This window comes from Panthera pardus, unplaced genomic scaffold (genome assembly GCF_024362965.1).
Source record: "Panthera pardus isolate Hobbes unplaced genomic scaffold, ASM2436296v1 HiC_scaffold_13, whole genome shotgun sequence".
In the NCBI taxonomy this organism is placed as follows: domain Eukaryota; kingdom Metazoa; phylum Chordata; class Mammalia; order Carnivora; family Felidae; genus Panthera; species Panthera pardus.
This window is the reverse complement of record NW_026526688.1, coordinates 14685638-14698511: the sequence shown is the minus strand read 5'-3', so window position 1 is coordinate 14698511 and position 12874 is coordinate 14685638. Positions and strand designations below refer to the sequence as shown.

Sequence of the window (12874 nt, the reverse complement as noted above, 5' to 3'; positions counted from 1 at the left end):
AATCAAACAATTGCTTTGTTAAAGCCAGATAACCTCTAAGAATTTTTGCTAATTACTTTTAAATAATCCTCATCACCAATAATAATGGGTATACTTCAATATCTATCTGATGGTCTTAATAGGAAACTGACATTCTAGCAGGTTCTCAGCTGAGCTTTTCATGTTCTTGAGGAGGAACATAAGCTTCTCTGTCACCTACAGGGTGACAGTGAAGTTTCTCTCCTGCCAATGTCTTCCCAAATCACAAATCAGTAGCATTCTTAAACTCTTAAAAGGAAAATAATGAAATCAAACAGAGCTGTATGACCCTCCCCCATAAAATGAGCAAGGTGTCCACATTATGAAAACACGGTGAGCCCGTGCACTGGATGAGGAGGGAGAAGTCTCCTGAACCTTCCACAGAATCACGAAGTACGAAAAGAAAGCACAGGGTTGTAAGGGAATGGAGGGAAATAGAATCTCTCCTTTGTCCTGAAGGCAGTCGCAGGAACAGACACTACTGCAGTGTCTTCAAGCACCTTAGCAGGAAGTCTTCCCCTCAAATCAAAGGAATTAAAGCTATTTACCTGAGAGCTCAACTACTATTAAGTCCTGTACCTGAGCCGATATCACGACTCCACCTAAGAAGCCAATCTTCCCGCTTGTACTTGTGAGTAAGGATTGGACAAGTTCAAAGCTTCTTTCTTCCAAAAGACAAGGGGGCAATTTCATGCCCACACTTCTCATTAATTCTCCTTTTCCTTCAGCTTTGGGGTGAGGGGGAGACAGCGAGCAGAGGGGGAACTCTGCAACCCTTACATCTAAAAACCCTGAAGAGCAGACCTGGGAAGAAGGCGTGGGGAGCACCCAGCAGATGTCACTATACGAGTAAAGATTAATTCTGGAAAAGAAAACACTGTTTGCGCCCGCTGACCACCGAACGCTGAAGAGCTCCCCTGTTGTTACCTTCTTTTGGCTTCTTCATACTGTAGGCTCAGCCTGACCTTTTCAGCTAAATTTGATCTACTTCTCACTCCGATCTGGTAAAAAACAAAAGGGAAAAAAGTCAATTAACTCTGCTAATGAATGAAGGTAAATTGCTTTTGTTTCTAGGAAGCACAAGTAATTGGAAAACTAACGAAGATGGTCTTGAAATCAGGAACGCCAGTTAAAAAGGCACTTACTTTCCAGTCTCAGTGGGGGCAAAACATTTCTTTTTAATTCAAGCTTGTCTGTTTTTCAAAGACTTCAACATCATTTTCTCCACACATCAGATTCAAGATAAAAAGTATCATGTCAATGTTTCTGGTATCTTAGAGTTTACGAAGGGAACACAGGTCAATAAAATTTACGAACTGAAACTAATTTCGTCTCCATGAGCCAAAATTTCCATCATTTAGCTTCCAAATGCATGATATTAACTAAACAACTTCAAAAAAATGATTTTTCAAACAGGTAAGTCCTACTGTTGATCTCTGCCTGTTTTATTTTCATGGCACAGAATTCAAGGACGCAGAACAGAATACGCAAACTGGGAACGTACTGAAAAGTAAAGGTCTGCTAAACAGCATCCCAAAGAGAAGGCAAAATAGTTCATAGTTTTCAAAGCCATAGTAAATATTTTCAAATGCTGGGCATAAACCATACATGCATTTTAGTATAAACAACCTTGGATATAAAAAAAAATCTGTTAGCTTTTAAAGGCATATTTTTTTGTTTCTCATCAGCCTCAATGTTTAATTGAAAAGATCTAAATTTCTAAGACTCTAAATTTAATAGGGGAAACTTAAATTTTTATGTGTCTGTAACCTTTCAATAATGTCTCTGAATAAATACGAGAAAGTCTGAGCAAAACCATTCATACGGACAAATCCTGATACGTGTGACATCCAGACAGAAAAGATAAGGCTCTGATTTTTAAAACCAATCTCTGAATATGAAATACTGAACCCACGCGGTTGGAATTCAAACCACCTAGCGAGCACCTGTCCCACTTGCCATCCATGTTGTAATTCAGGCCCATCACGGCCAGCGCTGGGGCCAACCGTTCACGTGGGTAACTTACATCTCCGGAAATGCTGGTTTGTGACCCGGCGTCAAGGGTCTGTCTGGAGAGAGATAAATGGGAGTTCACAGGACTGGACCTCAAATCTGGCTCGGATGTGCCCGTGCTCTGGTCCAAATGGAACCGCTCCCGCAGCTTAGCGAGACTCTGTTCAGGAAACACAAAGTCGTACATGAAACTTAACATTTAGGATGGCAAGACTCACCCAGCAGGTAAAATTAAATTGAAAGAAGTGATCTCGATAGGAAAAAACCAGCTACTTTAACAGGTATGTATCACTTTAAATTATTGAAAACATAAGATTAGAACCTAATTTCCCATATACACCCGTGTGACTCTGGAAGTGTGTGAGGTCATAATAAACAGATTATCTTACCTTTCCCAAGCTGGAATTATTCACGCTGTGCTTAATGGCACCTTTACATTTAGTACATACATTTCTTATTTTTAACAATCGAAAAGATTTCTATTTTTAAAATTTATTTATTTTGTAAGGTTTATTTATTTATCTTGAGAGAGAAAAAGAGTCCAAGCGGGAGAGGGCCAGAAAGAGAGGATGAGAGGGAGAATCCCAAGCGGGCTCCACGCTGTTAGTGCAGAACCCCATGTGGGGCTCAAACTCGCCAACCGTGAGATCATGATCTGAGCCAAAACCAAGAGTCGGATGCTTAACGACTGAGCCACCCAGGAGCCCCAAAAAGATCTCTATTTTAAAATGACTCATCTTAACTACTCACTTCATACAGCAGAAATTATGTAAATGTGGAATACCTACAGTGCAATCTCATTTTAGATATAGAAGAAAACTTCCTACTTAGCAGACTTCCGTAATAATGCCATTTTACGTCTGGATGGGACCCAAGAGATTATCTGGTCCTGGTAATGTCAGAGATGAGGAAACTGAGGCCCAGAAGCTGAAGTGCTGGCAGCTGGTCCCAGCCCATCTTTACACTGACTGCATGGCAATGCCAGAGTGATAATGTCTGGTTTTGTAAAGTGAATAATCAACAATGAATGTGCCTGTCGTTGCCACCCGTGTTTAATATACTGAGCTTACTTTCAAGAGAGGATGTGAGCAAGTGAAAGTATTAAGAAAGAGAAAAATCTTAACTAAATTGTTCCCAACCCTCCCCTGGCCCTAACACTAATAAAAATGGTAAGAAGCTCATTATTGCCAACTTTAAGAAAAGCCAGGATTTAATCCTGATATTTACAATTTTTACAATAAAAAATGAGAAGTGTCCCCAAAAAACTAGAAATATCAGAGATCTGACATGTGCCTTTTACCCGGCCTTTTTAATTTTCTTTTTCAAAGGTTCATTTATGCAAAATGTAAATACAAGAGGGATGAGACTTCAATGATCATATCAAATATATCACAGAAAAGAACATAGAAGCCTTTTAGTGACTTTGGGCAAGTCTTTTCTATTTTTTCACCTGTAGAGTGGAAAGAGTAGTATTTTTTCAAGCCTGTCTGGGATGACAGTATACCTTATCAATTTAGTAGGTCATGACTGGTATGTTTTGTGCTGAAAAAGAAGAGACTAGAAAGTCAATTCAGACCGCATTACTAGTATTAACAGCAGGCAAACATCTGTGATATATGGTGTGTGTGTGTGTGTGTGTGTGTGTGTGTGTGTGTGTGTGTGTCCAAACATAAAGACATTTGTGTGTGACTGGGTTTTCATGTAGAATGTATCCTTTACTGTGGGTCATGGTCAAAGAGGTCTGAAAGTCATGGAAGCTACCCACCTAATGTCCTTCTTAGCTCTACTCTCGATTTCTGTATCTACTAGTCAATTATTTTATATACTTTAGTAACTGAAAAGGACTCTAATCTTTTAACTTAATCTGGTCTGTTTATAAACCCAAATTTCTTCGTTACTGGAAGAATCAAAGATAACCTAAGATGGCTGAATTATAAAGTTCCAACATAAATTTGCTCAAGCTAACTATTAATTTTTTTCCAAAGGACCTCTGATGTGCATTTTAGGAATTACTGTTTTAATCATCAGGATTGCTTTAGAACAAAATAGAAATATATCCAAATAAAGTTTTCTATGTTTCCCATATATGTTTAAAACCACATATTCTGGAGTAAGACTGCATAGGTTTGAACCAAAGTCCTGCCACTCCTAAGCTGTGTGACTTTAAGGAGGCTACTTAACTTTTGTGTCCTGCAATTTCCTTGTCTGCAAGTGAGAACAATACATGCCCAAGGGCTGTTGTCAGAATTAACTGAACTACTTTCATGCAAGGCAGGGAGAAGACTGCCCAGCACACAGTCAATACTTAACAAGGATTCGCCATTATCACTACTGTCTTTTCTATTTGATCTCTTCCTGCAGGTTATTTCAAAATTCCCCAAATGCAAAATTATAGGTACATGTAGAACATGTACCTACATTCCGTTGGCATTTTGAAAACTGACATGAGGTCAGTTAAAATGCAGGACACTGATCACTGAATGGTTGTTTCTTGTACCCACAAGGCTGGCTCACCTTTGGGCTGAGAACTATGCAGGTTTCACACGGGGATTTTCTGCCACTGGCAGCTTTCCTAGGATGACTAGATGGGCACCCCCCAGCTGGGTCGGCATTCCCCACCCCCAGCTGGCACCTCAGAATCACCTAGCATGGGGCGAAGCTTTTTGAAGCTCCTCACATGCCTTTCCCATACTCCTCAGGGCATATCCTCGACCTGCTGTTGACAGGTGACGTACCCTTTGTGTGTCCCCAGCTGAGGATCACAGTTTAGGTAACCCTGCTTATCTGGTTTCCACATGAAGTTTCAGTGAGTTGCAGGTGCCCCCAAATGCTAATCTCACGTGGACTCCAGGATCCAGCACGTCCTGTCTCAAAAGCCATCCAAAGCCTGCCTTCAAACAAGCACATCAGAACCTCGGAACCAACGCGTTCACGGCAGCCTGTTGCCTTGGTGCCCACAAACATCTCCTATGGGAGCAAGTTCTGTGTGAATGAGGCAGGGTGATAAAGGGCCATCCGGATTCCGATGGAGAGCTTCTGCCCCGATAAGAGTTTCTGGGGCCCCAGAAGGTAGCTGTCCGACTTCACAAAATGTTTGTAACATACCTGCATCAGATCTTGTTTTTCTTTTTCTCCTGAGCTGATAGCCTTTCTGATAGATTTCAGTTCAGTTAGAATGGCTTTGGCTTCACTGAGTTCATAGCCACTCTGGCCTCCAGACATTTTCTTATCAATTCTGTGAAAAGAAAAAAGAAAGAAAGAAAAGAAAGAAGGAGAGAAAGAAAGAAAGAGGGAAGAAAGAAAGAAAGAAAGAAAGAAAGAAAGAAGAAGGAAAGAAAGAAAGAAGAAAGGAAGAAAGAAAGAAAGAGGGAAGAAAGAAAGAAAGAAAGAAAGAGGAAAGAAAGAGGGAGGAAAGAAAGAAAGAAAGAGAAAGAAGAAAGAAAGGAAAGAAAGAAGAAAGCAAAAAGAAAGAAAGAAAGAAAGGAAAGGAAAGAAAGAAAGAAAGAGGAAGAAAGAAAGAAAGAAGAAAGAAAGAAAGAAAGAAAGAAAGAAAGAGGGAAGAACGAAAGAAAGAAAGAAAGAGGGAAGAACGAAAGAAAGAAAGAAAGAAGAAAGAAAGAGGGAAGAAAGAAAGAAAGAAAGAAAGAAAGAAAGAAAGAAAGAAAGAGGAAAGAAAGAGAAAGGAAAGAAAGAAAGAAAGAAAGAAAGAGAAAGAATAAAGAAAGGAAGGAAGAAAGAAAGAAGAAAGAAAGAAAGAAAAGAAAGAAGGAAAGAAAGAGGGAAGAAAGAAAGAAAGAAAGAAAGAAGAAAGAAAGAAGAAAGAAAGAAGAAAGAAAGGAAGGAAGAAGAAAGAAAGAAAGAAAGAAAGAAAGAAAGAAAGAAAGAAAGAAGAAAGAAAAATGTTAAAGACTGTTGACAGAGTACAAGTTACACAAACAGCAGGAGCTGGTTTTTGGACGGTCGTAGTTGGCTGATGACTTTGCGACTTTCTTCCCACATACCGACATCGTGCTTTCAAGCCGACTGTTCTCCCGTTTTCTCTTCCAACCACTCCTAGCTCACACTCCCCCATCGCCCACCTCACGCCCAGTCCGTTTCTCAACATTTTCAAGCTCAGTCATTTTGTCTTGAGTCAGTTTGGGCGATCCTTCCACTGGCTGAATTCAAACCTCCTCACGCTAATCCGACCTCCACCCTGAGACAGGTTAAGGCCACCGCGAAAGGATTTAGCAGGACAGAAGTGCCAATAAACTGAACAACTACAGGAAGTGCAGATCCTTCACTGTCGCCTCATCTTACATGCCCTGATGTCTGTGCAAAACCAAGTACGGTGCCTAGGAGCTGGTGGGCGATGCGTAAACGGGAGTGATTATTATTTATACCAGTGAGAATCCTACATATTTGGATCGTGTGGTTAGTTTCCTGTTGGTTTTCAAATACGTGAAAAATGCTCGTTCTGTTTTATGGCCGTTATGAGTCAAGGTAAAACTGCTTGCCTTGCGGACGAGTTCAAATCTAGGAACCAGGCAGAAGAGCAGAGGTGCTAACGTTGAATAAAGAGTTCTTCCGCCAGCTCATCTGTCACCCCTGCAGATCTGCTCACCAAATGTCCTTACAGTTTGCATGGTCACCCTATGTCAGGGGGTTTCAAGTAACCTAATTCTTTGTGCATGAAGGGCCCAACCAAATTACCTAATTCTTAAAAAAAAAAAAAAAAAAGTGGCAGGGGCGCCTGGGTGGCTCAGTCGGTTAAGCGTCCGACTTCGGCTCAGGTCATGACCTCGTGGTCCGTGAGTTCGAGCCCCGCGTCGGGCGCTGTGCTGCTGGCTCGGAGCCTGGAGTCTGTTTCAGATTCTGTGTCTCCCTCTCTCTCTGCCCCTCCCCTGGTCTGCTCTGTCTCTCTCTGTCTCAAAAATAAGTAAACGTTAAAAAAAAAATGGTTTAACAGGACCCTCACTATCACTCTCCAGCCACTGAGGCTGCCCGGCATTCATTTTGAATACAATTCAGGGTTCACTTGAAGAACATACGGCTATGCTTCTGCCCCACTGGCCAAGAGCTCTCACTCTTGGACATAATTCTTAGTCTTGTCCACAGAGAAATGGCATCCATGAAGCCACAGAAAACTGGCTCTGCGCTCGTTCGGTTTAAAACATGTAATGATGGACATTTTTTTTATGTCAGTGTGAAGGGACTAATCTGAAAAAACAAAACAAAAACCAAACAACCACCCACCAATGATGCCATCTTACTCTTCCAAAGTTGACTCGAGCAAGTGCAGTTTGTAGGTAACCTACTTCCCCAAGTACTGTTTTAGTATTTTATTGCCGAACAGTCTTAACCTAAGATCAAATAAATTTCATCATCAGGTTGTTCGATAATACAGTACAACCAACGGCATCACTGAATTAAACAGCCGCGTGCGCACGCACACAGTGTTTAGGGTGGGAAGGGACTCTAGAGATCTATTAGTCACACTTCCTCCAAGTAGGAGAAGTAAGACCAGGAAGTTTACCCGACTTTAGCCTTGAGATTGCATAAACACTTAGCTAGTCGGGTCATAATCCTCAAAAGGACAGACTCGGGCTTCGGGCTCTCCTATTACACTTGGAATATTCGATAAAAATCACTGGGGGTACTTTGAATATTGGTGAATTCCATTTCTCTGGGAAAGGATTCATCAGCGAAATTGTTGGCTCCCTTAAGTACTGTATCTACCAACTGAGTAGTTGAGGCAAAAAAACTTATTTTAATTAAAAAAAAAAAACAACCCACAAAGCCCTGAGATTTCATGAAGTAGCTACTAACACAGGACTCTTAAACTGTGTCAAAGGGACTTTCTAAAGCCCAAGTGATTTCTTTCTATTTGTGAAAAACCTTCAGAATCTAACCGCAAAACAGGTCTTGAAGTCACAAATCAACTTTAACATCTGAAAACAAAAAAAGTAGGTGAGCCGTTCTCAGAAATTAACTTTAACACTTAAAAATAAAGGCAGGACTACTTCAAGCCTGCTCATTTACATTTCAGAGAGCTTCAGAACTAGACAAAAATCTCCTGGCTGCCCACTGCTCGCTCAGTTGGGTGCTAAACACGACGAGGACAGGCTATCTCAACTCAGCGCCCACCGCGGAGCTCCTTCTGGGCTTCCTCTCCCTTCTTCTTCCTCCTTTGAACACCTCCGTTCTCCTCTAACTGTTCCTCTTCTTCTCTCCTCAACTCTGCGTCTCCCACCTCTTCTCTCTTTTTCGACCCTAACCGACCATAAAATAAAACCAAACAAAAACCAAACAAAATATGGGCATTATTTGCTGATCTTTAAGACAAACTACTGTGTTTTTTGTTCTTGATTTGAGAAATGCCATTTTATATTCTTCCCTAAAAAAAATAAAAAGCAAACAAACGTTTTCCTTTTGTTTTTTTTCTGTGCACTGTTATTAATTTCCCCTGTGTCTTCGTCTCTCCCGAAAGATAAGAGAGTCCCATTTGCACACCTTCCCTGGCAAATATGTACCCCCTGAGCCAAATTTTCACACAATAGGTATATACTTTTGGCTTGCTCAGTGCTTCATCCATCCCTTCTCATTTGCCACATTTGAGTGGATGCTGCAGGTGGCAAAGTAGAAATGTCCATCTACACATAAGCTCTGCTGTTGCCGAGGCCAAAGTCAACTTTGGGACCACAGGCTGAAATGAATAATGTAGAGAATAAAGCTACATTCATTCATCCAGCATGAACTACTGTACCCAGTAAAATGAAAGCCTGAGTTTAAATTATATTATAGCCCCAGATTTGGCAAAAATATTCCATTCTATCGTGAATAAATGAGAGGTGGTAAAGCACGCAGCAGGATTCTATTTACATCTTTTCCTGAAATATATTTTCTGTCAAAACCCCGAGTAAAAGTTCCTTTATAGTATCAGGAATGTGGTTTCTTGGAAAGTACGGTCTCTGGGTTCAATCAATTTTTATCCAATGTTCTAGTAGTATGGTAGTTAACATCTGAATGAAAACAGCTTTATTTTGTCTATAGTTAGGATCAACAAGAGAGGTCTCTGATGTTAGATATCGTATCTTTCTGCCTTTGGTTCAAGGGCTTAGAATCATTGCAAGAGAATGCCTGAATTTCTACAACAGATGTCTATTGTTTTCTTGTGGAATGTTATTGACAGATTCTTAAACATGCCTCAGATTCCTATAAAAATTGCTTGCAAGCAAACTGCTTTAAAACAATACAGCATTGTTATATCAATATAACAAAAACAGCAAAGTTTGGCTAACCTTTAATCCCGGGGGGTGACATGAGTTAGAATTTCACGTGCCTTAAGAATGTTTACCGTATAGCTAAACGTTTTGTGGCACTCTTCAAAGTTTGTGTCCTCTCTCCACTGGCACCACAAAGCCCTCCTTTATGTTGACATGCAATTTACTAAATATCACATCTGTGGCATTCTAGATCTGCTCAGTTTTGAAGGGGGGGGGGGCTCTGCAGTCTGCTGAGGTTCTTAGAACACAGCTATACTTGAGAACCACCCGGGGATCTCATAAAATATACCTAGATGGAGACCAAAAATAGGTATTTTATTTTAAACAGATTATTCTAATACGCCGTCAGGTTTGAAAACCACTAGGACAGGAGCATCTGAATGAATAAAACGGTTATGATGACGTGAGTGAGTGGCCAAAAAGAAGACTGAGCCATAAAACCAGTCTCTGAAGCCAAAGTCACGGGACTGGTGGTCAAGAGTCATGACTGGCGTCCTGACGTATAACTCATCGTGCAAACACACAGAACACCCAGCTTGTGGTTTGTCTGGCCAACAAATATACAGGATCTTTCAAAGGGGTAATGCCATCTGCCTTGGGTGGCTACAGAGGGGAGGGCGGGGGAGGAACAAGCAGGCAATCAGGGACTCTCTCTGTAAACACTGCTCCGCGGTTGGCAGAGGGCCCTGTACACAGAGGAGGGAAGTAAAAAACAGTTAAATGCCTTTTGAGGGATCATGCCTTTAATCCTCTCTGCAGTCATGTGGCTGTGAAAACCATCAGCTTCTTGCCTCGCACCAGAGACCCTGTGGTAGGATCGGGAGGGCTGGAAAGTTCGGTGTGCCTGCCAGGCCTTAGCTGGGCCGCACCTCGTCAGCAGGGAGAACAGTGGCTTCTGGGGGCCGGGAATGGGGCGGGAGATCCCAGGTTCTGCTGCCCTCTGTCAGCCATATTTTCCTTAACTTGGCCCAGCCTATCAGACTTGACTACAGAACTGGAAAGGACAGAAGGGACACAGGAAATGAGGAACTCACTCAAGCTCCTCTCGGACAACCTGACTTGCTCCCTGAGGTCAACCCGGGGCTCAGGGCAGCAGAGGCTCACCTCGCGCAGCCGCAGGAGCCCAATGTGGAGGCACTTCCTGTGCCTTGTCCCTTGGTTCCATACCTCAAATTCAGAGCAGGCTGGCAGGTGCCCGGGGCACAAAGTTAACTTTCCCACTGGTTTCTTTGGATCTCCGATGACGGATAAAACTTCAGACCTCTTCCACGTGTACAGATTTCCCCCACGATTTTTGTTGGTTGATTGGTTTTCTTTGGTTTCTGGTGCAGAGCTCTGAGCTTTTTACTTCATGTTTCTTGGAGAAATCTCCTATGTAATCTGTACTTCTATTTTCTTTTTTTTTTTAATGTTTATTTGTTTTTGAGATAGAGAGAGACCGAGTGCAAGCGAGGGAGGGGCAGAGAGCGAGGGAGACACAGAATCCGAAGCAGGCTCCAGGCTCCGAGCTGTCAGCACAGAGCCCGACGCGGGGCTCGAACTCACAAACTGCGAGATCATGACCTGAGCCGTAGTCGGACGCCCAACCGACCGAGCCACCCAGGCGCCCCAATGTACTTCTATTTTCTTTGTATTAGTTAGGGGGCTTTCAATTATTCTAAAGTGAATTTCAGTATTTTTATACTCACTGTTGCAATGTCTCAAAGCCTTGTTCTTTATAGAGCAATTCCTGCTTCATCTGTGAGAGTTCTCTCTTCAGCTTTTTAACCTTTTGCGAGACATCAATGTAAATATGAATGTTTGTAAATAAGTAGCAACGTCATTTTAAAAGATTGTCTATTAGCAAGCTATTAAACACACAAACACAGCCATTAGTTTAACACTCAGGCTACCGGTTTTCCCTGGACAGAAGTTCTGTGGAAGGTAGGTTAATGATGTTTAAATTATCAATGATGTGCATTATTACTAACATTTACCCTCACCGTCTTATTTAGCAACATTGCCTACGAGCTGGCGTCATGATGGCCTCCATTTTGTTGTGATCGATAACCAGGAAGGGGAGAGTCAGAACTTGAAACCCCGGCTTCTCTACCCCCAAAAGCGTGTACTCCTCCTTCTCTGCTTTTCTCTCCGCTCCGGGACCACTGGCCATCGCTCCATTTCTCAAACACAACAGGCAGTACCTGCCTCAGCAATCAATAGCTCTTTCCACATGTACTTCTGCCACATGCTGTTCCCTCCGGCTAGAAGGCTTGACTCTTGTCACTCAGGCCTCAGCTCCCAGGTCGCCTTTTCACTCAAATAGGACTTCTCTAACCATCCCACCCATGCCATCACTCTGTTTTATTTAGTTCATGGTATTTCTCAAGCACTGACATTTTCTGTGTTCTTGCTTACTGTCTGTCCCCCAGGGGACATATATCGCACCAGCTAGATCCCAAACTTCTAGAAAAGTACCAGGCACCATGAGAAATAAAACGACAACGACAAAAAATGTGTGATCGATAAACATTTGCCATCAAACTGATACAAGATATATTTTTTTTTTCCTGTGGTCCCATATATTCTTGGTAATGACAATGCTAAGATGTGATAGGTCAAAAAAAAGAGCAGAAGCCTGGTTTCATCACAAACTAAAGGTCTTCACGGGGCTGTCAAATTTACTTCCGTATTATAGCCTTAAGTTTTAAGCACATTCTGTTACACAGTATTTCCACGCGCTTTTGAACTATTATTTCCTATTCGGTCTATCCGTTCCACAAATATTTACTGACTTTCCACCATGTCAGGTACTGGGTCTGAAGTGGGAGTTAAAGGACGTTACCATTTGCTGAATTACGGAAGTGTTGCGTAGCGTGAGATGGGACTGGAAATGAAAGCCTTATTGTAGAGTCGTGAAGCTATGGGGAAGATTTCTAAACCTTAAGAACAATGAGAGCTGAGGAGGAATTTTAGAGCATGATCTGCTTTATGATCTTTAAGAAACCGCCGTGATGACTCAAGTGATTGGACCAGCGGGGCCAAAGGGGCCGTTCTACCTGCACCGTGGGCTGGCCTTTGAGCAGTGTATAGAGAGTAGAGCCCAGAGGAAGAATATATTGGGAGGCAGACTCAACAGGACTTGGTGACGGACTCATGTGCAGGGTGAAAGAGACGATGTGCCCAAGATCACTGCCAGGAGTTTTACTTGCCAGGTGGGTGCACGAAGGTGCCTCCCTGGAGGGTGGGACCAGATCCTGGGGTAGGACCGAGGGTGTTTTTTAAGACGTTTAATTTTCCGATACCCATGAAACTTCAAAGGCGATTAGAATATGGAGGCTTGATGTTCAGAAGTGTCTGGACCAGAGACATAAAATTGAAAGTCACTGACATAAAGATGATACTTTAAATGCATGAGAATTAATGAGATCCCCTAGAGAGAGTGCGTATTGAAAACAGAAGAGTTCAGGAACACGCCTCAGGCACCTCCATCACTCAGAAGTCTACTCGAGGAAGGAACAAAACGCACTGTGAAGTCGTGGCAAGAGAAGTTGGAGGGAAAAGAGGGCATCTCGGAAAAGGAGAGAAAAAAAGTCAAG

General features: G+C 42.3%; 1 protein-coding gene across 5 annotated transcripts in view; it reads right to left on the bottom strand.

Moving 5' to 3' along the window:
* Positions 1-12874, bottom strand: part of WWC2 (WW and C2 domain containing 2) — a 208037-nt gene that overhangs the window by 63406 nt on the left and 131757 nt on the right. For all 5 annotated transcript variants that reach the window (XM_019422330.2, XM_053900828.1, XM_019422332.2 and 2 more), the window contains 4 exons: positions 10985-11064; positions 5137-5266; positions 2045-2191; positions 946-1019 (listed from right to left, as the gene is read on the bottom strand). In XM_019422330.2, coding sequence (XP_019277875.2) covers positions 946-1019; positions 2045-2191; positions 5137-5266; positions 10985-11064 — 431 coding nt within the window. The remainder of the gene's footprint in view (positions 1-945; positions 1020-2044; positions 2192-5136; positions 5267-10984; positions 11065-12874) is intronic.